The following is a 27,600-nucleotide window of genomic DNA, read 5'->3' as shown; positions in this document are numbered from 1 at the left end:
ACTTTCAATTCACAATTTTACATGGTTTTTCCCATTAATGGTCTTATGCATCTCCAACTTAGAGCTACATTTAACACTTTCTATTTCATGAGATCTTTACAAGTAATAATTACTATTTTCAGTGTTTTTTGACTACTCTTTAGGATGGCAATTGATTTCAATCATCATTCTATATTCCACTAAGCTTATGAACCCTTACTAGTGCTAACAGTATGTACACTTTTTATTTGCAACACTTTAGACAGTAATGATCTATCATTAGTTTCAACCTTTATCTAAGTTACATGTGCATGTGTTTAAAGAATCAAAGAGTTCTACAAGTTCTACATGTGAAAACTGGAGTCTCCTGAGCCACCCACTGTTTCCTACTTCCAAGAAGCAACCATTCTCCACTCTGTGAACTGATTATTTTAGAGTTTACTGTTACAATACATACAGCGAACTTCTAATGCACTTCTTGATCTCTGACACTCAGGATTTATGTGTGGATGTCCCGCTAAGGAAGATGGGATATAAGGTGCTGTTACTCCTGACCTCATGCCACACATGCACATTTCTAGTCCCATCACCCCAAAATCATTGCAGTATAACTTTGGATAACTGAGTAGTCCGTGTCTTTATTACAATGACTATGAGGTTGATACTTACAAGTAAATCTTGTAACATTTTCAGTTGTGCTATGTTGGCCCCTCAGGTGTATGTTTGTGTCACCACCACCATGACCAGGATGCAGAGCAATTCCACGACCACAGAAGTCCCTGTGCTCACCTTTACAGTGACCCCATCTCCACCTCACCAGATCCCTCAAATGCCCATCTTATCTCCATTTCATAATTTTGAGAATGCGCTAGAGGAGGAATCACATAGGGTGTGAGACTTTTGAGATTTACTTTATTTACCCAAAATAATGTCATTGAGAAACTTACAAGTTGTTGCATGTCCTTGTATGAAGACATTACAAGGTATTATAGTTTGATTAACTGTTCACTTATTATTGGACCTATTTGATTTTTTGCTGCTATTACAGAGAAAGCTGCTATAAACACTAGCACAGAGGGTTTTGGTTGTAACATAAATTTCATCACTGAGATAAATGCCTGGGAATCAAACACTGGGTCTCATAATCCCTCCTTTCTTTTGAAAGAAGTCAGGATATTATTTCTTTTCCTGGATGGAAGCACATACAAGTTCTGAGGTCCAGAACACACTAGCCATTGGGCTATGTTTTACCAGTCCCATCAATAAAGGTTAGGTACAGGGAGTCATTCAGGACCAGACCTGCTTCCGTCCCAATGTTGGCCAGAACCCTGGTGAAACCTGGTGAACTCTGGTGAACCCTCTTCCTCCCTCCACCAGTGTAGCTCCTAGTGAGACTGGTGCAGATGTGGCCAAGGGCCATACATCTTAAGGCTCATAGCTTGAGATTTTGGGACACAGTCCACAACCACAGACACTTCCTGTCCTGGGCCCGAAGTGGGGCATCACTGTGAAGATCCCAGATGAGGCGGGGTGCCCAGTGGGGAGCAATGGCCCCAGGAAGGAGGAAGCATTATTTCCTGTAGGCATGTCCAAGTCTCTTTGACAACTAAGATGAGTAAATCCTCACCCTGTATTTGCCTTCTCTTCCTCATTCTATTCCACAATCTGGAAATAGAAACTGTCTTGGATCTAGAAGCAGGCCACCATCTCACAGCCATTACACCCCATCCTGGGCACTTCCTCTTACATCCTGCAATGTGGGGCCACTCCCCTCCCACAGAGCACAGTCCAGCTCTCCCAGAGCACAGTGGGACAGAGCAGACTCCTCAGGCCTCCAGGATGCTGGTCCCTGCCTCCTGGTACCTCCCTCCTCTCTGCCTGCTGCTGACTCTGCTGCTGGGCCTCACAGGTGAGCATGTCTTGGGATGGAATCTCCTGTCTCTGCCCCTGGACCTCTTCCTGACCTTCAGAAATTTTAGGGCCTCCAGGAAAGCAGGGTGCATCACCCAGTGTTTTCACAGAAGGCCAAGGACAGGGCATTATCTCAGAGCATGAAATCTGGGATCTGGGAGTGTCCTCTGTGGATTCATTGTCTGCACCTGTTTACTAGAGGCATTAAAACAGATGATGCTTCAAACCACAACTGTGACAGTATTAACCCCTCTAATCCTCATAATATGACTGTGTGAGAACTAAGACTTTTATCCCTGATTGCAGATGAGGGAATGGAGGCAGAAAGAATAAATTGGCAACGACACCTATGTGAGGCAGTGGTTCAGCCGGGTTCAAGTACAGGCCCAGCAGCTGCAAAGCTCATCTTTTAATCATGTGATGCTGCTCAGCTTCTCAGTGGAGGCTGATTGCAGAGAAATCAGAAATCACAGAGAGCAAAGAGGAAGAACAGTCATCTCCCATCAGGCCACTCAGAGTCCCAGAGTTCAGGTTCTGCTGTTTACTCAGGAACTTCTGTTAGTGATGTGTGGCATGGTGCCTGTCTACCAAGCATGTTCTTAGCATTTAATATGTATAACCATTTAATTTAATCTTCAAAACAACCTGTGACTGGAATGCAAGGCCACACTTCCATATATATTCGTGACATATATACCCATGCATGTTTGTGTGTACAGTTGGTGTAAGTGCATGCACACAGACACATGAGATTTTTGAAAAGTCTTTTCTTGCTGTTTAATTCAAGCCCTTGTCAGTCTACAGGAAATGCACATGAACAGATGTTTGTTTCTCCCTGTTGCCTCCTTCCTTTCTACTTCCGTATACTTACCCTTTACTTTCCCTGAATTCTTAAGACAAGCAAGCTTCTCTCTTGGTAAAATGAGTACAAGTGTGCATTATTATATTGGATTCCTTCTTTTATACGGGACGGGAATGAAGCAGAAAGAAGTGGATAACAAATACAGAGATGCCTCCCTGTATGGTCTGCATCTATAATTGTATCGATATCAATATCAATATATCTACCTATATCAATATCCATATCTACATCTACATCCTCTAATGTCAGATGAAGCATCAGAGCTCCAGGAAGTATGATGAGTAACACACTTTCAATTGTTTAAAATCTCACCACGTGCAGATATGTTGGAAATTCCTGCATGTGCTCTCTGACGTGGTCATTATATCTAAAGCAGGTCCTCTTGTCACCTGTACCTATAGAAGAGAACAGAGAAGCACAGAGGGGTTTAAGGTCACTCAACAGTAGGTGATTTATCCAATATTTGACCCCAAACAGTCTCATCCTAGAGCTCACAGGTGTCCCTGTTATGCCACATCCATCCCATGAGATGTGTTCCATTGGACCAGTGGGTGTGAGGAGGGGTGGGTGCTGGGGGAGAGGTTTGTGGTTCTCTCTCCTGGGTTATTCCTCTTCCTGCACATGACCAGATGCTTTTGTTTTTCACCACATCACCTAGTTGGGAAACTCAGTTTCCGACATTAAATGCTATTGATTTGCTGACTTAAAATAGGCTTCAAGATTTCCAGGAGGAGTCTGACTGGGCAATTCCCACACATAATTCAAATATTTATTGGATTTGTATGATGTACCAGGTACATTATGGGAACTCTGTGTGTGCTGATGAATAAAAGAGACAAGGTAGCTGCCCTCATGGAGCTTGTATCCCAGTGGGGAAATGACAGTAAACAATAGACAGAATAAAGATAGATAATATAGAATATTAGAAAATAATATTTAGTAGGAAATTAAAGTATTGTTAAATAGGAGAATTGGGGGAATCTCCAAGGTGCTATGAACTTTAAACCATGTAGTCTGGGTGAGCATCCTTGAGAAAGTGAGGTTTGAGCCAGATTAACAGAAGGTCGGGAGCGAGCCATGGTGTCATCTCAGGAAAGAGCCTTCCTGTCAGGCAACAGCACGTGCAAAGGCCATGAGAGTAGAATCTTCCTGCTTTGTGCAAGGTTTTGAAGAAAGAAGTGATCTAATCTGACATAAGTTTTGAATTATCATAGCACTTGGCTGAGAATAGACTCCAAGAGGAGACAGAGAGAAGTAACAGAGCAGTTATGCAAATAAATGACTTGTACCAGGGCAGTAGCCAGTAGAGTCAGGGGGAAGTTGGAGACTTGGGTGCATGCAGAAGTGGAGCCACAGGGTTTCTGATGCACAGGATTCAGGAACAGGGAGAGCAAGACTCCATGTGTTGGTGACCTGAGCATCTGGAAGAATGAAGGTGGCTCAGGTGAGATGGAGAGAGCTGTGGGGGAAACTCAGGAATTCACTTTGGACATGTTAACTGTAAGGTGTTTATTTCCATAGAAGGAACACATAGTGTGGGCAGCTGGACATACAGCCCAGAGTTCAGGGAAATGCCTGGGTCATGGATGTAGATTTGAGATTTACAGAAGCACAGACAGAGTTTGTCATTCCCAGCTCCTCTCCACCCTCTGATGTCTCTTCTCTCTTCCTCCTCCTTTCCTTCCACTTCTCCCTCTGAGATTCATTCCTGTCACCCCCATTTTAGTCTCAGTTGTTCAGCTTCCCTGTCCCCATTCTTCTTGTCCTGACCTCAAATTCAGTCAGTCTCCTGTTCTTGGCAACAAAGAACCTGCCCTGTCACAGCACATGGCCTCCTTGGGGGTGTATGGTCACAAACGTGCTAAGTGGGAGGGTTTCACCAGCTCACACTCTGCAAAGGTGACCCACAGATGTTCTCCCTGAGCAGAAGCTGAGAAACAGAGAAGAACACAGGGTTTATTGGTGGTGCCACAGCTGCCTCCTCTGAGGGACTTTCCTTTTTTCTTTGTTGCCTGTGATTTTAGTGTCACACCCATGAAATTATTGCTAAACCTGAAGAAAAGAAAACACCAGCAAAATGAAAGGGAACCAACCATATGGGAAAACATATTTGCCAATGATACCTCGGACAAGGGTTTGATCTCCAAAATACATAAAGAACTCACACAGCTGCATTTCAGGAAGACAAACAACCCCATTATGAGGTTTTCTTTCAGGGCCAAATTCCTTTACAACATATCCAGCCAACTGCATTCATCCTTAGAACTTCTCATTGTTTCTTTGTTTGTTAACGTTCTTTTTATAATCTGAAAGAATTTTGAAATTGAACCATCACCTAGAAAACTTCTCCTCATTACATCAGTTCCTACCTGAGGCTCACATTCAGCAGCACAGTCCCTTTCAAGAGAGATGTTGAAGTTGAGGTAAAGTTGGGGTAAAAATTCACTGAGTCTGTAGCAACTAGTTTCATCATCATTACAAGATCAGCCATGGCTGCCTTAGTATCTCAGGCACAGATGGACCGACAGACACTCTCCTTCTCCTCAGGCTGGATGAGTCACTCTGCCAGCAGCCATGCAGCTCAGCTGGGCAGCCCAGTGTCACAGGGAAAGGCCCAGCACACACCCTCCAATGCGGGCACCAAGCAGAACCACTTGATGGGAAAGATTTAAACCCACTCTTTGTCCCATCACTTTACCTCTCAGTGCCTTGGGTTCCTCATACCTGCTAGGGTCTCACATTACAGGCGTGTTGTGAGGGTCACATGTATGACACATGCTGTGTGCTCAACTCCAGGCCCATTCAGAGTGTGCACTCAGTCAATGAAAGCTGTTGCTGATAAACACTTGACAAAACCCACAGGATCACACATGGAGGATAAATAACTGCTCTTTGTTTCCCTCCAGGAGGGGCAGGTGAGGAACTGCGAGTGATTCAGCCTGACAAGTCAGTGTCAGTGGCAGCAGGAGAGACTGCCACTCTGAACTGCACCATGACATCCCTTTTCCCTGTGGGGTCTATCATGTGGTTCAGGGGGACAGGGCCAGGCCGGGAGTTAATCTACAGTCACAAAGGAGGCCACTCCCTCCGAGTAACAAGTGCTGCAGACACCACGAGGAAAAACAACATGGACTTTTCCATCCGCATCAGCAATATCACTCCAGCAGACACCGGCACCTACTACTGTGTGAAGTTCCGAAGAGGAGAGCCTAAAAACACGGAGCTCAAGTCTGGAGCAGGCACTCGGCTCACCGTGAGTGGTGAGTACAGTGCGGGATCCTTCTTCTCTGGTGTGTGACAACAAGTCCATAAGAAAGACCTCCATTCTTTGAGCAGCAACTACAAATCAGGTGTGATCATGGGTACTTAGAGTCAAGGTCTAGTTGCTGGTCTGACTTCACCCCTCCTGCAGGTCAGGGAAGTTGAGGCCTGGAGAGGTCCTACTATCTTCTCAGGCCCCATGACTGGAAAATGGTGGGAAAAGTCTGAAACCCTCATCTGCTTGACCCCCCTCTGTCCTTGCCTTCTCCAATCTCATCCAGCCCCTTGTCCAGGGATGAGGGAATCAAAGGTCTGAGGGACTTGCCCAACACAAGGTCAGGCCTCACCCCTGCCTCCAGAGAGCACTCCCCTCAGTGTGGCCGAGCCCCCCTCACTGACACTCACTGACATCCCACTGGGAGCTGGGCTCTGCCCTGGGTGCTGAGGGAGCTGCAGGGCACTGAGCAGGCAGAGCTCTTCTCCCATGAAGCTTCGTTCTCCTCCCTGCAGTTGGGAGAGATCCATGCAGGGCAGGGAGGGGGCATGTGGTTCTTTATTTCCTCCTCAGAAGCATCACAGGAAAAGACATCCCTAAGGGGCACAAACTCCCTGTTTGCTCTGCCAGCCCTGCTGGAAGGAGGTGCCAGAGGTTGGGCACTCACTGTGGGTCTGTCTGATAAACCCCCTTTATTTCAGGGACCCCGTCACACTGCCACTCAGGCTCTGAGCAGAGTTTTCTCAGATGTCCTGCACTCTGGGAGAGGGTTACTACAAGTGTGGGTGCCTTCAGGGTCACCCCATTAAGACAGCAGAAATGTTCACTTAGAGTTTTCTGCCAGAGACCCAGGATCCTGAATCCCAGGGATGTCTGAACACAAAGCACTGTTAGACCACCCTGCCTGACCCCCATGCAAACAAGGGAGCCTGTGGCCAAAATGTGACAGTAGTTTTGCCTTTGGTCACATGGCCGGTGCGTGAAGTCATCATTCCAGAGCCCTATCTGAGTCCAAGGAACATTCCTTCCTGTCCTGTTGTAAGAGCCTCTTTCCATGGAAGACTTCACATATAGTAGGTTCAAATTAAAAGGTTATTACACCAAACCACTGAACAAAAAGCCAGAATATTTCTTTCATTGTTTTCTCAAAGGTTCAGGTGCCCTCACTTTCAGACCCTGAAGCCCAAGGTCATTGAAATTCACTTGATCCTTCAGCCCCATCCTCCCAAAATCAAGCATCCACATCAGCACCTAGAGCTGCCCCTTCTTCAACAGCTGCCTCACCCTCCAGTGTATGGAGACAGCATCTTTCACTGACATTCTGTTGATGGATATATGTTGTTCCCAACCTGTGGCTATTAGAACAGTGATCAGGGAGAACCTTGCCCTTGTGTCACTTGGTCAAGAGGGAGATGCCCACTGGAAGTGACATTGCTGGGTCAGAGAGTATGTGATTTTAATTTGTGTGGATATTGCCAATTTTCCTCCTTGATGTGGTAGCAATGGAGTCTCCCACAACCCCTGATCATTGGCAGGGAAGGTGGCTTTATCCCAAATTTTCTGACATTACAGTAGTTCCTAATAATGTGTCCCTTGCCTAGGCAATCACAGGCAGTGTGTGCCTCCATCTCAGATCTGCTGCCCCTGGTAAAGTCCTGGTTCTTTCTCCCCAAGCTGCCTGGCCAGAAAATGCCCTGGATGAGAAGGCAGGGAGGTGGGAGTGGGCAGGATCAGCAGCGTTCTAGCTACCGTACCTTCCTCGTGACGTTTACTCTTATAACCAGTGCTGTGACATAGGTTATTGTTAACTGATGAAGACACTAAGGCTCAGAGTGGGGACCTGACTGGTGAGCAGGTAGAGAAGCTAAGATTGACCCCAAACAGCCTGACTAACAGCCCCTGGTTGTTGCCACACCTCACTGTGCTTGTCAAAGAGTGCAGAAAGCTTCAAACTTGTCCTTTAAAACTTCAATTGTTTTGTCTTCAGCTATAAGCACTTTTTACCAGGTCCTCTGGGATGGGCAGGATAACCTTACAACCCAGATCAGACATGTATGCAAAAGTCTCACCATGTGCTGGCCCTGCTCCTAGTGACAGGGCTCAGCACACAGAAGCATTTGGGAGGCTTACCCCCTCTGTTGTGCTGTTTGTCCCTCCCTGAGCACCTGCAGGAGCAGCCTGGGGACAGTGGCCTTGACAGAGCAGCAGACAGGGGTCATGGCACCCCAGAAACACCTTGAATAACAATCCTGGACACGCAGACTCAGAAAAAGGAGGGGAAGCCATTTCCTAGAAGCTGGTTGGGGCCCTGAATGAGCCGAGTTCCTATTCTAGACTCATTTTCCAGGAGGCCATGTCTTTTGTTTATTGGGAGAAGGTCTCAAGCCCTGGTCACTTGGAGTTAACTCCCCCCCCCATTATTCCTTAACTCCTTAAAGTCAAAGATCTCATAGAGTAAAGAGGAGGAAGCAGCCAGTATTGGGATCTGTGTGGATGGACATGAATTGGGGGCCACAGCAAATACCCCAGGACCTAGTACTGGGTGAGGGACAGCCCCTTCACTTCTCTCAGCCTCCCTTTGCTCCTCTGTAAGATGGTGATAATCATGGGCTCCTCTGGAGAGTGGAAGGATTTGAGGTGCTCTGTCTGACTCTCCCAGCACAGAATCACTCCCCATATCGGGTGTTATTTCACGGCATGGCCCACTCTCTCTTGCTGGGCCCGTTTCCTCACCTGCAGACAGTGGCCGCTCTCCCCACCCTCTGCAGGAAGGACTGAAGCTACAGTGAGCATGGTGAGAGGGCAGAGCCTCAGTGAGCAACGGTGTCATCCCACTGCTGGGTGCTCTTGGGCAAGTCTCAGTGTCCCTGGGGGCCTCAGTGTCCCCGTCTGTGCAGGGGTGATAGTCCCAGCTCCCACTCAGGGGTCTGTGAGGACAAGAGAGGATGTCTAGAAAGCCCCTGGTGCCCAGGTCAAGGTGTCACTTAGCGTCAGCACCCAGCTGGTGAGTGCATGGGCTGAGCCCCCTGCCTGGCCCCAGATCCCAGCTCTGCCACTTCCTGGCCTGTGACCTCTGACTCATCGCTCCCCACATTGTGCGTGGTGTCCTCATCTGTCAGGGACAGCACTGACCTCACAGAGCAGCTCTGAGGACTGAGTGAGTGAACGCATGCGCAGTGATCAGAGCGGTGCCTGACACATAGTAGATGTGTGATGAGTGTGAGCTATGACACACCAAAGACATAGGGCCTTCGACAGGACAGTCTCCTTCCCAAGTCTCAATATGATGGGGTTGGAGGTGGGGTTCAGTGCCTTTCAACCTTGGCTGTCATTGGAATCACCTGGGAAATTTTACAAATGTCCCCAGACCCTGGCTCCACCCTAGGAATTCTGATTTACCTCATTTTTCGGACCATAAGACGCGCCTAAGTTTTAGAAGAGGAAAATAGGGGGAAAAATTTTGAAGCAAAAAATGTGGTAAAATGTTTAATAACACAAACAACATAATATTTCACCAATGTAAATGTAAACAGAACTCAACAGCAGCATTAACAACCATTATTCCTCCCAAATTTGGGGCGTGGGCAGGGAGTGAGTCTTATACTGAAAAATACGGTAATTTCAGATGTGGGTCTGGCAGCTGAAGTTCTTCACTATCCAGAGGCTGAAGACCCTAAGTAAGCTAGATGTTCTCTGGGGTCACAGAGGAAACCTCATATTCTTTCCCCTGACAGAAGTGTCTCCCCCTGCTGCTGGGATGTGAGAACAACACCTTTGGGTGGTGGGGATGCTTCAGAATCTCGTGTGCCAGAGACAGCTCATCAGAGTCCCAGGAAAATCAGCCTGAGTGGAGGGGCAGGGACACCCTTCATTGGAGCAGAGGGCGCTGAGAGTGGCACCCTGCTGTCTCCAGGCCTGAGGACGCGCAGCCCAGACACCCTGTGAGATCCAAGCTCCATGGCTGGGGACACCTTCCCATGTTCAAATCCCACGTGGGGTTTGTATGTGTGAACAGTCTCTGAAACCCCACAGATACTCACTGCTCAGTCCCAGAGCCCTTCCTGCCCAACACACCAGCTTGTCAGGTCTCAAATCTGCTCTCCTTTTTCAAAATGCTCCCAGCTTCTGCAAAGAGCTGATCTGCAGGGAAACTCCTGTGACTTATTGTGTGTTTTGAAAATTAATTCACCCAACTTGTTTCCTGAGGGGATCATTAAAATGAATAGTAAGAGAACGCTAATTAGGTGGTTTCTTTGCTTTTATTTTCAGCTGGGTGTTTGCACAGCAGCTATGGAAAGCAGGGTTTGAGACTTTCCTTGGTGTTCCTGTTATGAGTTTGTTTTTTCTTCCCACAGAACAAATCAGCAGTGTCAGAAAGAGAAATACCAGATGTCATGCTACAGTCATAGGTGTTATTTATTAGGCGCTTTCTATGTATCGAGTCTCTGTGTTTTACATACCTCCTCACTCCTCTCTACCAGGGTGGTGTTTCAATCCACTTTGTGCAGAAACAGACACTGAGGCTCAAGGACAAAGAACAGAGATGCTAAAATTAACCTGAGTGCAGAGAGATGAGCTCTGCCCTTTGCTCCCCATGTGCCCTTTGCCAGCCGGGTTCCCCTCTCAGCCTCCACCCATAAGTAAGTCCACCAGGGCCAGCCTTCAGGGCAGCAGGAGGGTGAGCAGCTGAGGGGGCAGAGGCATCAGCCCATCATCAGGAGCCCAAGAGGCTCCCAGTCCATGGTAACTGACCCCAGCATCCATCCCCCCAGTGACATCCAGGCTGCTAGGGTTTGCATGACTTCTTCAAGTGACACCCCCTTAACTATGTCCTCAAAATGTTTGAGGAGTTTTAGGAAGCAAGGTAGACATTTAGAAATGCTAATGCTTTTTCGTGTTTGATGTGTGCCCCCTGTTAGAGAAGGTGTTGAGTGATGATTAACAATTTCAAGGCACCCTACAGAATCTTTCCACCGGGAGAAACTGCTCTTGGTTGTGATTCAATGACCCTTGGAATCAGTGTGGATCCTTTCAGGACATGGGGGGTCTGCCTGCTTCACAGGCCTGTGTCTGTGACTCTTCTCATTTCATGACCATTGGGAAATTAACCACCCTTAATGATCTCTGCACTCTTCTTTTTGAAGCCAAATGTACTGAGGAGAATAACTCAAAATCAGAAAATCATCCCAAACCCATCCCTTGAAATTTAGTGATTGACACATATTCAACCCTACTGGAATATTTGTTCAAATAATGGAAATTATGGAGTAAACTTATTAATGCTTGAAGGGAGAGATCTGGGTATAATTTAAGTCCAGGTTCAAGGTGGATCTGTGTTTATTTACCTTTGCAAAGCATCTTCTGTTTCACTCAAAGCAAAACAGCTTCCATTGCCTGATTTCACCCTCCCTGCAACCCGGGAAGGAGGAAGTGCCCACTGTCCCCTCTCACAGGCGGGACTGGGATGTGCCCTGGCTGCACCTCTCCTCAGCTGCCAGCCTGTTCCACTCCATGGGGTCCCACCCCCACAGCTTCCCCTACATGTACTCTGTGAACACTGTCTGTGAGGTCGGGGAGGTGTCAGGGGAAGCCAGACAGGAGAGTTAATATGAAGAGGGAGAGCGCTCAGTGCCGTTGTTCCCAAGCCCAGACGGGTGGGAGGTCACCTCAGGGGGAAGGAAGGTGCACTTTGAACTCAGGCCTGGGGCTGCCTGTGGGCCCTGCCCCTCATTCGGAGTTCATCTCTGGGGACCCTAGTGTCCCACTCTGTAGGATGAGGATGATGACATGCCCTCTCATCATTGTTAGAGGATGAAAAGTAATACACGAAAAGGTGGCTAACAGTGTCACATGCTTGTCATTGCTGGTAATGGTCACAGTCATGTTCATTGTCCACTGTGCTCCTTTTACAGCCCAACCCTCTCCCCCCGTGGTGTCAGCCCCTGTGGGGAGGGCCACACCTGGACAGACAGTGAGCTTCACCTGCAAGTCCCACAGCTTCTCCCCCAGGAACATCGTCCTGAAATGGTTCAAAGACGGGAATGAGCTCCCAGCCTCCCAGACCACTGTGGACCCAGAGGGAGACAGCCCTTCCTACAGCATCTCCAGCACAGCCAGGGTGCGGCTGGCCCAGGGGGATGTCCGCTCCCAGGTCATCTGCCAGGTGGAACATGTCACCCTGAAGGGGGGCCCTCCTCTTCGTGGGACTGCCAACCTGTCTGAGGCCATCCGAGGTAGATGCCTCTCACACCTGGTTCCTACCCTCTAAGTGTGTGCCTCCTCCTGCTCTTTGCTCCAACTTAATTTACCAGGAATGTAATTCCTGACAATCCTTCCCATCACCAGTCACTCACCTGTCACTCACCACTGTTTAATGGCAGTGACCAGGTGATCACCTACCACTGTACTTGGTAGTTTCATCTACTTTACCAATAGCAACTCCAATAACTGAGCACCTACTATAAACCTGGCCACTATGTGCTTGGTGACTTCACTTATTTTGTACAGTGATTATGTTCCAACTGCATTCCAGGGCTATGCTTGGTGATTTCACTCCTATTACCCTAATAGCAGCTCCCAGTTTATGAGCACCTACTGTGTGCAGGGCACTGTGCTTAGTGATTTCATTCACATGCAGATCCCCCATGTCTGAGTACCTGTCCCCTGTGATATCCTTGCTGAGGTTGGGGGGCTATGTTATGGGGCCCACACCTGTGATCTGTCTTTTCCACGAGGTCAGACCTTCCTGTCCTGTGCTCTTTCAGTTCCGCCCACTGTGGAGGTTGCCCACCACCTCATGGCAGGGAGTGAGGTGAATGCCTGCCAGGTCCAGAATTTCTACCCCCGGCACCTAAAGCTGACCTGGTTGGAGAATGGAAACATGTCCCGAACAGAAACGACCATGACTCTCAAAGAGAACCAGGATGGGACCTTTAATAAGACAAGCTGGCTCCTGATGAATTCATCTGCTCACGAGGAGGCCGTGGAGCTCACCTGTCTGGTGCAGCATGATGGGCAGCCGGCCATCAGCAGCAACCTCACCCTGGAGGCCTTGGCTCACCAGAAGGACAAAGGTAAAGTCCAGGGAGAGACCTCTATTGCAACTCACCCAGCTCTTTTTAAATTTTACTGTTACCAATAACAATTAGTGCTTATTATAGAAAAGAATCTGGAAGTTTATTGATAGAAACTAGAATTTGGGAGGGATCCCTCTCCCTAAACTACACACTCCAAGAGCCACCACTGGTAAGAGTTTGGTGCATGTATTTATAGATCTGTTCACATCAGTACACATTAAAGAAAGAAAGAGGGACAGAGATCATGAGCTCACAGTGTCCTGCCTCTCCCTTCCTTCTCCTAACTGTCCCTGTGCCCATTGTCCATGTCAGCCCCTCCCTCCTCTTTGGTGTTTCCAACCTCCTCCTGGTCTCCATTCCAACCTAGACTTTTCCATCCCCATCAGTAAGGTCACCCAGCAAATGCCTGAACCTGCTGCTCTGTGAAATTCCAGAGGGGGAGCCCCAAGGACGTGGAGTTTGAGTCAGGACAAGTCATCCAAGTGACCATGGGTGGTCCCAGCACAGGCCTCCTTTTTCCCAGATTGGGACAGTAGACCAGCAGTCATCACACCCGTCTGCCTGCAGAGTTGCTCAGAGATTCCCTCATACATGGCTGATGTCTGCGGGATTGGTGATTCTATCCCATTTCATTCCTGATACGAAAATGCGTCATTCCTTTTTTCTTCCATCAGTCTTGGTAGAAAATTTTCAATTTATGGGTTTCTTCACACATCCCACTTGTTGTTTCAGTGAGTTTCTATACTTTCAATTTCATTGATATTTGTCTTCTTTATAATTTCCTTCCTGCTGCTTGCTTTGGGTTGATTTTGCTCCCCCTTTTCTTGTTTGCTGAGGTAAGAACATAGATTGTTGATTTTAGACTTTTTAAATGCAACACCTGGGCTGCATTCTAGGCTGGGGTGATAGGGTGGTGCCACTCCCGATGCCTGAATGCCGAGTTCCTTCTCTATCCTCAGGTCCCAAGCTAGTGTGCCTTTTCTTCCATGTCTCCAGTCCTCCTGTGCTGAAACCTGGTGTTATCTCCAGGGGTCAGAGCAGTGCTGAACAAGAAGAGCAGGAAAGATCAGTCTCTGCCACATTCCCTGCACCACCTTGGGTTTGCTTTTGAGTCTCCACCTCTCACGTGTCTCAGAGCAGGCTGTTACTTCCAAGTGCCCTCAGTGGGCCTGGCCCCACACGCTGCTGAGCACTAACCTGGAAATGGTTTTTGGGCTGTCTGGGTTGACTGGCTGAAGCAAAGTGCAAGATACGTATGTGACCATCTGCACTGGGATGTCACAGTTTGTACCAGCATCTGAGGATTCAGGCCACTGCAGTCCTGGGCCAATGGGTGTGGTGTAACAATGCATGTCTTTTTGGTCATGTTTATGGCATTGAGATGTTTTACAGTATTTCTAGATGGATAAACCTCTCTTCTGTCAATATAGCAAAATCCACATTTATCAATGCAGATTTGTAGTAGATGACTGGTTTTGTAAATGAGAACATGGTTTTGAGTCCCCATAGATTTTCTTCTTTTTTGTCTTTCAGAACGCTAAATTTTCTACCTCCACTATTTCTATTTCCAGTTAACTCTCAGTTCCAAACAGCCTTTTTTTTCCCAGTTATTTTTTGCCTTTTACCCACAGGAGTTGTGTGCTTAGAGTTGTGCCTGTCCCTTCAATCTCATCTGTCCTTTTAAATATTCTTTTCTCCTTGCATTAGCCTGTACTGAAACAAATTGCCACACACTAAGTGTCTTAAACAACACAAGTTTATTATCATGAGCTCTAGAGGTCAGAGGTCCGCAGTGGGTTGGCAGGACTGGGCTCCCCTGGAGGCTGTAGGGGGAGCATCTGGGTCCTTGCCTTTTGCAGCCCTAGACAGAGGCTGAGGCCCCACAGCACTCTGAACTCTGCCCCTGTCATCATGTCTCCTTTTCTGGCTCGCCTGCCTCCGCTTTCACTTAGCAGGATCTGTGAGTACATTGGCTCCACTTGGAAAATCCTGGATCATGTCCCCATTTCATTTTTTAATCACTGCAACTAAATCCTTTTGCCAGGAAATGTAACACAGCCACAGATTATGGGGATTCTGTGCCAACCCTTTTGTGCAGACTTACTTTGAAGCCTCCTCCTATGGTCTGTGCTCTGATCTCCAGGACACTTTGCAGTATTTCAGAGTTAGGGTGGATTCAGTATTGGTGGTGGTGCATCCCCAGTAGCTCTCAGCCCCTCTGTCAGCTGCCCTGTGCCTTGTTCCTGAGTGAGGGTGGGAAGGTGACACATGGAAGATTATGCTGTGGGGTTTGGTGGTTTTTCTCTTTTAACTCATAGGTTTTTCTACTTTTTCTGTTTTTCTATTCACATAATACTGAGAGCCAATTGTATACAGTATTTACTTTGTTTTTGTGTGTGTGTTTTGTCTTTGGTTTGGAGAGGCCGTATTTGGAGATAAGTAGTTCTGCTGCTGCCATTGTCCCCAGCAGCTCAGAAGGGGACTGAAGATTGTTGGGTGCTCTGGCCCATAGGCCCCAACCTCAGGTCCCTTATTTCCCAATCAGGGCCTCATTTAAATGGAGAACTGAACTTCTCTGTCCCTCTGCTATACCTAGAATTATGTCCTTGACCCAAATCTCAACTTTTTTTGCCCTCTGACTCTAGAAGAAAAGAATCTGAAATACTATCAAGAAGTCTTGACTTACACTTAAACTTTTCATCATCTTTCTCCAAAGGAGTGATGCCCCAACAATAGTCATCCAATTCCATTGTCCTTATAATGATCATTTCCCAACTCACTTCCAAATGCCTGATACCCAGGTATTCTCTTCCTCTGGTTACTCCATCCCAGTTCACCACTGGTGAGAATTTTAACAGTTGCAACAACAGGGCCTGCTGGGCCCACCCCTGCTGCACCTCCCACCAGTGCTGGGTCCCCTTGACCAGCCAGCTGATGAGTGATCCAGTTTCCAAATTGCATTTTAGAGTTTGCTCTCCAGAAGACTCACAGTTGACTCCCACAAGTCGTTTGCCTTGGAAGCAAATGCTAAATGGACATAAGAGTGTGGGAAGCTCACTATGGGGAGCTGTCAGGATCCACATGCCTCAGGGGGTAAAGGAGCAGGACTAGCAGAGGAGCTGCTGAACTGCAATGCAGGTACCAGACTTGGTGCTCTATGGAGACCTGGACAGAAGAACTGTCTCTGAGAGTTGTTTATGTGAGGGGGAGGAGGCTGAACCTTTATACTCCCAGTCCAGCCAGTTCTCTACCCAGGCTGCCCTCTAGGGGGGTTGCAAACTTACAATGAAGCTCTCTTCACCTGAGAGAAAATCCCAGAAAGACTCTCAGCTGAGAATTGCCATTCTCCACCTTCCCACATGAATTCCTCAGTCCTACATTAATGATTATTATAATTATAAAACTGTTTAATATCTCTTTTTATTTAAATAGAACTGGCTCATTGTAAATCTGCAAAGAATATAAAATTGTGCTTTCCCATCTGACTTTCTGTGTCCAATAGAAAGGTTTCAGCTGACATTGACAATGGGATCAAGGCTGGCTGAATCATGTTTCAGTTCCTCCCAAACATGTGACATTTCCCTGAGTCACAGAGTGTTTCCAGCCAGCAGGTCTCATGAGATCAGGGCTGTGAGTCCTCCCTTCTGCTCCTGAGAACATGGGTCACCCAGCCCTGTCCATGGTGCCAGCAGAGCAGCACTGCAGCTCTCTCACAGTGAAATCTGTCCTCACTCTACTCAATTGCTCTGTTCACTTTTGTTCCTGAACTCTGAGAGTTTGAACCTGTCCCCATTCAAAAGACAAGGTCTTAGGGTCATTGTAGGGATAACAGTGGTGAATTTTTCTGCACTTCAATCTGACTAATCTGTGCTTTCCCTAACTCTCTGAGCCTCAGTTTCCTCTTCAGAAGGAGTAGAATATTAACATCCCCATGAGGGTGTGAGGACCAAGTCAGCTAATCAGGTACCTCACTTACAAGTCATTGAGCACACATTCTCTCCACCCATTCCCTCAAGGAAGACAACCCAGGCAAGCTAAGAAAGGGTTGATTAACAATGAGGAACCTCTTTACCCTGATTTCTGCCTTGAGCCTGAGGCCAGAGTAGGATTCGAGAGATTCAGAGCATTGATGGGCATGGGTAGCATCAGACAGAGTAAGTGGAGGACCCTGGGAATGGTCTCTTCTAATGGCTCCTACCATTTCCCTGTTTTCAGGCCCAGGACTATCTACTGACATCCTCATAGTGGTCCCCCTAGGCTTCAAGGTGCTGCTGGTGGCTGGTGTCTCTGCCCTCTATGTCCAAAGGAAATGGAGAGCCTGACTGTAAGTTGTTGGGCAGGGAGGGCAGACCAAGGTCTGTCCCAGAAGGGGCAAGGTCAGTAGGAGAGGCCAGCCCACAAGTCACACATGGTCAGGGCTTATATGATATTAAGAAAAGGTGACTCAACTATCACTACTCCATCAGTACCCTCTGAAGTCTCAGGAATCACTCTAAGGGGTTCCCAACTCACAGGAAATGTGTGGGGGGTTTTAGAACTTGGTTTGCACAAGGGTTTTCAAAGGGTGTCCACACAGTCCTAGGCCTTCTGTGCAGGAAGTGGGTAGAGGGAAATGAATGTGGGGCAACTACAAGGGTGGGGCAACTACGAGGATAGATATCTCGGAGATCACCTCTCAATTTTTTTGATCACTGAGGTTCCTTAAGGCAAAAGAATCTACATTTTAGAGTAATGTTCAGAAGTCCTAGATCACCTGCTCAGAGGGTTGTTCCTAGCCTAACCCTGTGGATGACAGAGTGGAAGGAACGGGGACAAGGGTTCAGGACCTGGGGAAGAAGGCTGAGGGGGCAGAGTCCTGTGTCTGGGACTTCCTGTCCTCTCACGATGGACATCCCAGGAGAAAGACAGTCCAAGACTTAGGAAACATTCAGGGAATGTGTCTTAAATGATGAGCAGATATTTATGAGTGGATATTTCCCACAAGTCCTTCCATCCTCCCCTTCCACTTGACTCCCTCAATCTCTGCTATCTCCTTCTTTCTATGAGGGGCCCAGCCTTAGAGAAAAAGTTGACTAGAAGCTTCTGCTTCCACTCAACCCAAATCAGCTGCTCACAGACTCCTGCTGTTCCTTCTCACAGTCCTTGATGCCCCCAGAACTGGATCTCCATACATGGTCCTCTCACAAACACACACACACACACACAAATTTCCAAATTGTCTGTTGCTCTATTATCATATACACATGACTTATATGTGATAAGAAGGAAAAATGAGCTGCTGGGAATGGAGAGAATGAAAGAGACTGATATTTATGCAATCAGACCTTTACCAATCACTGTCAAACAGGAGCCAGAGGAAGAGAAAGCAATAATATGACCAAGTTGCACAATTTGATGCAGCAGGCTAGTCACATTAATATTGCCATTGGTTCAATAATGGATATGCCATTTAAAGATATTATGATTGCTCTTTAAGGATAGTATGAAACTGAGGAACAGTAAGTTCAAGTAAGTTGAGATTTCTCAACTATTTCAACTGGAAGCTGTGTTCAGGCTGTAGGAGTCTGGAGTGGGGCTGGTCTTGTTGAGCTGGACAGGGGATGAGGGGCCAGATCTTGATTCAGACACCAGAGATGCTCACTTTTCTTCCCTAGTTTTAGTAGGTTTTCTTGATCTATGTTATTTCCCTTAAGGTATATCTTGAGGATTATTTCTAGGGATTTTAAGTGATTTTTCACCAAAGGCAGTCAATGAATATGTCTTAAATGAATGATGAAATGAATTATTTCCTTTTACTTAGGGAGTATTAAATTTCTTTATCCTGTAAAATGACATTTCCAGCAAATGTCACACTATTTCAAATTTTTCTTTCTTGAAAAATTAAGGTATACAAATATTTTTCAACAATGTGTTGACCTACAGTGTCGAAGTGTAGGAATCTCTGGACCTGATGACCCATTAAAGACCACACTATCCTGTGATCCATCAGACACTGAGGGGCAGTGTGTTCACAGTTCCTTAGAGAATCAAGCAAAGAGGTTCCCCTCTGAAGTGTAGTAGGCAGACTTGTGTTCAGATACTGGAAAACACATACCAGCTATGTGATGGTGGGCATCTCACTGACACTCCATGAACCAATTTTCTCCTCTGAAAAATGGGAATCAGGCTACCTCAAAGAATTGTGGGGGCTTTAAAGAGGGGATCAATGTGTGAAGACGCACAGGGCCTGGAACAAGGTTGTGTGTGATAAGATCCTTCTCTTCCTTTGCTCAGTGAGGAACTCACACCATCTGCAGGGTTCCAGCCCTGTGAAGAGACAACATTGAGAGTGTTCCAGTAGCCTGGCTGCCTGAAGATGTTCTCAGACTTTTCTGGGAAAAATTTCCCTACTTGTAGCCTGGCATCTGAATCCAAGAATCTCTTTACAGACAGCAAGAGTGACATTTGTTTCAAAGTTGGGGACACACTTGCTAACATGAGGGGAAACTGAAGGAAATCAATGTAACTGAAACTAGGCTGTAACACTGGAAGAAGATCTAATAGTTTTGGGTTTGCGGGGGTTTTTTGTTTTGTTTTGTTTTGTTTTGCTTTTATTTGTTTCAGGAAATAACAGCAGGTCTTCTCACAGAGCCCCAGGGACACAAGACCAAACCATATCAGACTGGTCCCAGAGGCATGGGCATGTTCAGAAAGCTCAACAAATGAACTCCAATTAACCCTGAAGGGTGGCCTTAAGCTATATTCACACCAAGCCAGAAACTTTGAGCACAGACCTGGTCCTCAGAGACAGTAGTCAGACATGATGGAGGCCCAGGAATCTGCGCTTGGCAGGGCACCTAGATCTCACCCGATGAGACCCTGCCCACAGGAATTCCTTTATACCTTCTCTCACCTTTCCCATTCCTTCCCTTTGATGACTTAGTTCCAAAATTGTCCAAGCAAGGATCACAAATTGGAATTAATTAATATATGTAACTCCTTCTTACCATTATTTTTAAAATTTGCTTTAAGTCTATATTCCAAGGTGTGGGAGGAGATGGGTGTGAGCCCTCTCTCTTGTCTCCTGGTTTGCCAGTTGAACAAATAATTCTTTTCTCTATGAAACCCTGTTGCCTCAGATTTTGACTTTTCTGTAAGCGTCGGACATCAAACTGGCTGACATGTTGGCTAAAATGTAAAAAATAAGTTTTTATTCTTTTAAGCAAAACCTAATGGTTCAAGATTGTGACTTAAGAGGTACCTGAACTCACCTTCACCCAGAGACTCACTGAATTTGTTACACGTGGGGAGAGAGACACCGAGTCAGGAGGCCTTTCTCCCCTGCCTCAGTGTTTGTCTTGCCTGCAAGAGAATAATTCAAGTGAGAGACAAATACATATGGTGGAAAGCAATATGAGAAAGCTATATGAGATAGCAATTTTATTTATGAAATACATATAAGCACAAAGCTGCACGCTGGCACCCAGCTAGTCTAAATGCCCCACATATAGAGGAAAGAAAGTTGTAAGTTTGTGCTATACACTTGAGCCAGCTGCAGCTGGGTACTTGGCTAATCTATCTATGCCAACTATTGTGGTCCAGGGGTTATATACCTTAGCTAGTTCCTAGGTTTCCCCTCTTCGCTCCTTGGGAATAATGTACAGCTACAAAGGCTTTCCTTCTCAGTAAATGCTCTTTGTTTTACTTCACAAAATTTCTACAGAAGCTCCCTTTCCCAGCATAGCATCTCAAGAACTAGCCCTCCTTCCTGCACCATTCCTGCTCGTGACACCCAGGACATCCAGCAATCTTAGTAAAATCATTACATCCACTTACAGAAACCCTTTTTCTCAGTACTGGCTCAAGAAATCTCCCCTCCTCCTGTGCTATTTTGCTTGGAACTCCTGGCAGTCTTATCAAACTGAGCTCAGGACTGCTGTGTTGATTGGTGAGACACGTCTTCCTTTTGCTTCTAGCCTCGTGTATTAAGTGCTTTGTCAGATTGTGTGGTGAGGGCCCTGCTTTTATTTCCCCTCTGGCCACTCATTCCTAGCTGCTACCTCCCAAATCTATAGCTATTAGAGCAATGATTCCCTGAGAAAGAAATCCAGAGACTATTTGGGAGACTCCCATACATTGGACACCCAAGAAAAAACCCACATCCAAGCAAATAGAAGACAATGAGACACAATCTCACCATAAACCCCACCCTCAGCACAGAGACCTACAATCAGGAGATACTCACAGCCTGTAGCTTCTTGAGGAGTAGGATTTGGACCCAATGTCTAGCATTCCAAGTGTTAAACTTCTCCCTGAGAGGTGACCAAAAAAAGTAGCTCGGAAAAGCACCCCATTTGATTTTTCGTTCTCCCCATTGATATTTAAGTCCAGAGATGCCTGCTGTTATCTTTGTGGCTTTTTTTCTCTGCTTCAAGGACTGATGATGATGAGTTTCATATCCACCTACAATCACAGATGGTGGGAACTATAACAGGTGAGTTGGGTGCAAGCCTAAGTTTTTAGAACAGAGGTCGGGCCATTGTCATGAGCTACCCAGAAGAGTCTGGGCACATACACAATGCCACAAAGGCCACAAGACTATTTCAGCCTCAAAAGACAGTTGTAAACATTTATTTTCTCCAAATATCTCCTGGAAATCTCAAAGTCTTACAACTCTTACTCATTGCATAGTGCTCTAGAGTTTCAAAGTTAGGTTCCTTGGGACATGGAGGTGGGTATCCAAGGTTTAGAGATGGGATAAAGCTCAAAGCTTTGAAACCCAAACTGCAAACAGTCTGCATATAAACTGCTATATATTTTAGGTTTAACATAAATATTTTCAATCCACTAATAGAACCTATCTGAGAAATGAGGAAGTGTTGCTTCATGACAAAGATGAATGTGGGTATAAAAGGAAGTTCAGAACTTAAAAAGAAGTGTTGAGGTGAAGTGAATGGGGACTTCATTTCTGATTTGTACTGTGCACTGAGGTCAAGGAGTGTGCAGACCTGCGCTGCAGCTGTTCAAGGCCAGACAGGGTCACACAGGATTCAGGCAGATGGTAGAAAATGTGTGGAGCTGTGGGGATGCCTGAAAATGCCTTTATTCTATGGTGGAGTGATCCACATATGCCACAAGCCACATGTTGCACCAGCAGGGAGTCCCAACTCCCTTACATAGTAAATGCACACAAAGCTGACAGAGTGCCAAGATGTTATATAACAAAGCGTGATTCTGTGCATGCGGGCCCATACTCAAGGTTATGGCAATACTGCTGAATATCATAGTTGTCCAGACATCTGGGTGAGGAAGCCTGACTGACTTCATTTTCCCTACAAGGCCACATAGTGGAAACTCAATAAATATTTGTGTATTTAACATATGAATGAATGATCGGCCAAGATGGAGGTGTAGGTAGATACACTGTGCCTCCTCACAGAACCAAAAGAAGGACAACAACAAATTTAAAAATAAAAAACCCACCAGAACTGACAGAAAATAGAACTATATGGAAGTCTGACAACCAAAGAGTTAAAGAAGAAATATTCATCCGCACTGGTAGGAGGGGCAGAGACCAGCAGCTGGGGTGGAGAGGACTTGCACAAGGCATCGCTGGAGGAGCAGGTGGTCCCACATTTGTGTGTGGATAAAATGGGAGGAACAATGGGGGAAGCGAGACAGACCACACAACCCAGGGTTCCAATGTGGGTAAATAAAGCCTCAGAACCTCTGATTGAAAAAATCTGTGGGGCTTGAGGCAGTGGGAGAAACTCCCAGCCTCACAGGAGATTTTGTTGGAGAGACCAACAGGGTCCTAGAACATACACAAACCCACCCACCCAGGAATCAGCACCAGAAGGGCCCAATTTGCTTGTGAATAGTGATGGAAGTGACTGAAAGCTGGCAGAGAACTGAACAAGTGCCAGTGTTCCCTGTCGGGCCCCTCCCCAACAACGCAGCCAGGTGGATTACCCCACCCTGGCTAATACCTAAGGCTCCGCGTTACTATGTAACAAACTCACTGAGATTAAAAAAAAAAAAAAAGAATGTCCCAAATGAAAGAAAGAACAGATCAAAGCCCCAGAAAAAAATATGACTACGTGACAAAGAGATAGCCAACCTATGAGATGCACAGTTCAAAACACTGGTAATCAGGATGCTCACAGAACTCGTTGAGTATGGTCACACAATCAGGATGCTCACACAATTGGTTGACAGAGGAAAAAGTGATGGCTATGAAAACTAAAATAAAGGAAAATGTACAGGGAACCAACAGTGATGGAAAGGAAACTGGGACTTAAATCAATGGTTTGGATGAGAAGGAAGAAAGAAACATCCAATCAGAACAGAATGAAGAAACAAGAATTCAAAAAAATGAGGAGAGGCTTAGGAACCTCGAGGACAACTTTAAACATTCCAACATCGAGATCATAGGGGTGCCAGAAGGAGACAAGAAAGAGCAGCAAATTGAAAACTTATTTGAAAAAATTATGAAGGAGAACTTCCCCAAACTGGCAAAGGAAATAGACTTCCAGGAAGTCCAGGAAGCTCAGAGAGTCCCAAAGAAGCACACACCAAGGCACATCATAATTACATTACCTGTGATTAAAGATAAGGAAATCTTCAAAGCAGCTAGAGAAAAGGAGACAGTTACCTACAAAGGAGTTCCCATAAGCCTATCAGCTGATTTCTCAAAAGAAACCTTGCAGGCAAGAAGGGGCTGTCTTGAAAGGCAAGGACCTACATCCTAATTACTCTATCCAGCTATCATTTAGAATGGAAAGGCAGATAAAGTGCTTCCCAGATAAGGCCAAGTTAAAGGAGTTCATCATCACCACGCCCTTATTATATGAAATGTTAACAAGACTTATCTAAGAAAAAGAAGAAGATCAAAAATATGAACAGTAAAATGACAACAAACTCACAACTATCAACCACCAAACCTAAAAAAAAAAAAACAAAAAAACGAACTAAGCAAACAACTAGAACAGGAATAGAATCACAGAAATGAAGATCACATGGAGGATTGTCAGTGGGGAAGGGCAGGGGAGGAAAAGCAGGGGAAAGGTACAGAGAATAAGTAGCATAAATGGTAGGTAGGAAATAGGGGGAAGTTAAGAACAGTATAGGAAATGCAGAAGCCAAAGAAATTAAATGTATGACCCATGGACATGAACTAAGTCGGGGAGAGAATGCAGATGGGAAGGGATGTGCAGGGCGCAGAGGAACAAAGTGGGGAAAATGGGACAACTGTGACAGCATAAACAATAAAATATATATTAAAAAATATACGAATGAATGAATGATTTTCCCTCCAGCTCCAGCACACCCTGTGATGCATTGCCTCCTGCCTTCTACAATGGGCTCAAGTAAGTGGAGAGAAGCTGCAAGGATGTGCAGGTTACCCCACATGGCTGCCTGTCACTCTGCCAGCCCCACCTGCACCAAGGACATGCTCCCTCCACACACTCTCCTGATGTTTCTTCTATCCGACATTTAGATCAAAGATGAGCTTTGGTCAAGAGAACTCAGGGATGTGTGGATCCTATGCATTGAGCTTCAAACTTGCTCTGCCCCATTCAAAAGAGAACCAAGCAGATCACAAAATCATGTTTCCCATTGTTCCCTGATTATTAACAACCCTTAACAATCAGAGCAGATTTTACCCTTCTCCAGAGCTTTTGCAAGTACAATTTCATTTTAACACATAGGTATTTGCAATCACTTAGTCAAATAAATATTTTTCTAGTCTGAAATATATAAAGAATACTATTAAAAATATCCATAGATCTCTTTGAAAATATTAAGTTTATTCTTTTATAACATATGCATTAATACTTAAGCCATATTTAATATTACTTTGTATGTTTTAATTTTTTTATAAACTATTATACTGTATATATCATTCTGGGACTTCATTTTATTTTTTATGCTTAACACAGTTTGTGTAATTTATTCATGTTGCTATATGTAGCTTCATTTTATGAATGTGGTACTGCTGTATTGCTTCCTATTATAACAATATACTAAAATTCATTGATTCTTCTCATTCCAGATGTTTAAATTTTATCTAATGCTTTGCTAGTACAACTTTAAACAAACATTCTTATCTTTCCTTCTTTGGCTCAGATGGCAGAGTCCTTGTTCCTCTAATGTGCTCACAAAGAAGCAGCATTGGTGTCATTTTGGAGCTTTGGTTATACTAATAACTGCTTTCAGTTATTGATCAGATTTTGCTCTTTCTAGTTATGTCTTTTACCTAGCTATCTTTTCCGAGTGTGCATATGGAAGTGTGAATGTGTGTGTAATAGGTGGTGGGGATCTCTTTTTCTTCCACAGGGATAAATTACCCAGCACTCACTGGTCCACACAGCCACCTTTGCCAAACACCAAGTTTCCATGCACATGTGATTCTTTGCATGAGCTCTCTGCTCCACTGAGCTACTTGTCTCTTGTCAGAACTACTCTGCCTTACTTAGTACAGTTTTATAATCAGTTTTTATGACTCTTTTGGGAAAATCTTCTTACCTTTTCTTATTGTTCAAAATGGTGTGCTTTCTTGGCCCAAAAGTATTTAAAAATCACTTCGTTGCATTTCATGAAAAGCCATATTAGAATTATCATTTGATTGCATTATATTTATATAGGAATTCAGGCAAATTAATATCTTTTCAATATTGAGTTTTCTAGTCATGGATATGAAATTTAAGTTTTATGATGTTTTATGACTTTTAATTCACAATTTTACATGCTTCCATTCCTTAATCATGCATCTCTAACTGGAACTATCTTTACACTTCCTAGGTCATGAAATCTTTAAAAGTTGTCATTACTGATTACAGTGTTTTTTTTACTATGGATTAGAATGGTAATTGATTTTGATCATTGCTTTTATATCTACCAAGTTTATGAACCCTTTATTACTGCTAATAGTATGGATATTCTTTTTACTTACCACACTTACATTAATGATCTGGAATTGGTCTCTACCTTTATCGAAGTTACATGTGCACATGTTTAAAGAGTAAAAAAGTTCTGTAAGTTCTGCATATAAAAATGGAGGTCTGTCGCCCTGGCTGGCATAGCTCAGTGGATTGAGCGCGGGCTGGGAACCAAAGTGTCCCAGGTTCGATTCCCAGCCAGGGTACATTCCTGGGTTGCAGGCCAGAACCCCCAGCAACCACACACTGATGTCTCTCTCTCTCTCTCTCTCTCTCTCTCTCTCTCTCTCTCTCTCTCTCTCTCTCTCTCCCCTCTCCCTCCTTTCCCTCTCTAAAAATAAATAAATAAAATCTTTAAAAAAATTATATGTGTACTAAAAAATAAATTTCTTAAAAAAAAAAAAATGGAGGTCTGTCTTCCTCCCTCCCACCATTTTCTACCTCTCAGAGGCAACTATGTGCAACTCTTTTAGCTGATTATTTATGTGTGGGGATTTCCCCTCCCCCTTCCCCATACTTCATATAGCATGCTTAAAATGCCACTTCTGGATATCTCACTCTTAGGCATCATTATGGATTTCCCACTCAGGAAGATGGGACATAAAGTTCTGTTACTCCTAACCTCATGCCGCACACACACCCTTTCTACTCCTCATCACCCTACTACCATTATATTCTAATTCTGGATAACTGAATAGTCAATGTCTCCATTATAATGACTTGAGGTTGATGTGTACAGCTGAATCTTGTAACATTTCCTGCTTTGCTGTGTCGATCCCTCAGGTGTATGTTTGTGTCACCACCATCATGACCAGGATGCAGAGCAATTATTCCATGACGACAGAGGTCTCCCTATACTCACCCTTTACAGTGACCCCATCCCCATCATACCACACCTAATCTGCAAGTGCCAGTCTGCTCTCCGCTCTATAGTTTCAAGTGTGTAATATACCGGAAATCATATGGTACATGACATTTTGAAATTGCCTTAGTTCACTTAGGATAATGTGTTCAAGAAACTTAAAGTTGTAGTCCATGTAAATAAGCCATTTCTTTTTACTGCTAAATAGTATTTCTTTGTCTGGAAGCACCAGTTTGTTTAGCCATTTGCTTGTTATTGGACATTTTGTTAGCTTGAACCCATACAAGTTGTGAGGTCCATACTGCACTGTGTGTTTGGGTTTTTATTTGTCCCATCCACAAATGGTTGGGAGAGGGAGTCATTCAGGAGCAGACCTGCTTCCATGCTAACATTGAGCAGGCTCTGGTGGACCCTCTTCCTTCCTTCTCCTGAGCAGCTGTTGGTCAGGATGAAGAAATGAGGCCATAGCTGGCTATATCCTGGGAGCCTGGGCTTGAAAGTTTGGAACACAGCCTACAACTACAGCCCCTTTTTGTCCAGGGCCCCCAAGTGGGGCATCACCAGGAAGATCTGAGATGGGGTGAGGGGCCCAGTGGAGAGCAGAGGCCCCAGGCAGAGGAAAGTGCTATATCCTGTAGGCCTGTCCAAGTCTCTCTGAGAATGAAGATGAGTAACTCCTCACCCTGTATTTGCCTTCTCTGCCTGATTCTATTTCACAATCTGGAACCAGAATC

At 45.4% G+C, this 27,600-nt stretch overlaps 1 protein-coding gene across 1 annotated transcript; it reads left to right on the top strand.

The window, feature by feature from the left end:
- Nucleotides 1-1,812: 1,812 nt before the first annotated feature.
- LOC123815049 (signal-regulatory protein beta-1-like) lies at nucleotides 1,813-17,406 on the top strand. The gene is made up of 5 exons (XM_045833206.1): nucleotides 1,813-1,888; nucleotides 5,659-6,012; nucleotides 11,921-12,241; nucleotides 12,773-13,081; nucleotides 17,300-17,406. Exons 1-5 carry the CDS (start codon nucleotides 1,819-1,821, stop codon nucleotides 17,404-17,406), a joined length of 1,161 nt encoding a protein of 386 aa, XP_045689162.1. The 5' UTR covers nucleotides 1,813-1,818.
- Nucleotides 17,407-27,600: the final 10,194 nt, after the last annotated feature.

This window comes from Phyllostomus hastatus, unplaced genomic scaffold, assembly GCF_019186645.2.
Source record: "Phyllostomus hastatus isolate PE091 unplaced genomic scaffold, TTU_PhHast_1.1 phas_contig_17, whole genome shotgun sequence".
Classification (NCBI taxonomy): Eukaryota; Metazoa; Chordata; class Mammalia; order Chiroptera; family Phyllostomidae; genus Phyllostomus; species Phyllostomus hastatus.
This window is presented reverse-complemented; position numbering and strand designations above follow the sequence as displayed.

Coding starts and splice junctions, on each gene's coding strand:
- LOC123815049 (XM_045833206.1), top strand. CDS start 1,819: ATGCTGGTCCCTGCCTCCTGGTACCTCCCTCCTCTCTGCCTGCTGCTG. Junction 1,889..5,658: donor TCTGCTGCTGGGCCTCACAG/GTGAGCATGTCT, acceptor GTTTCCCTCCAG/GAGGGGCAGGTGAGGAACTG. Junction 6,013..11,920: donor CACTCGGCTCACCGTGAGTG/GTGAGTACAGTG, acceptor CTCCTTTTACAG/CCCAACCCTCTCCCCCCGTG.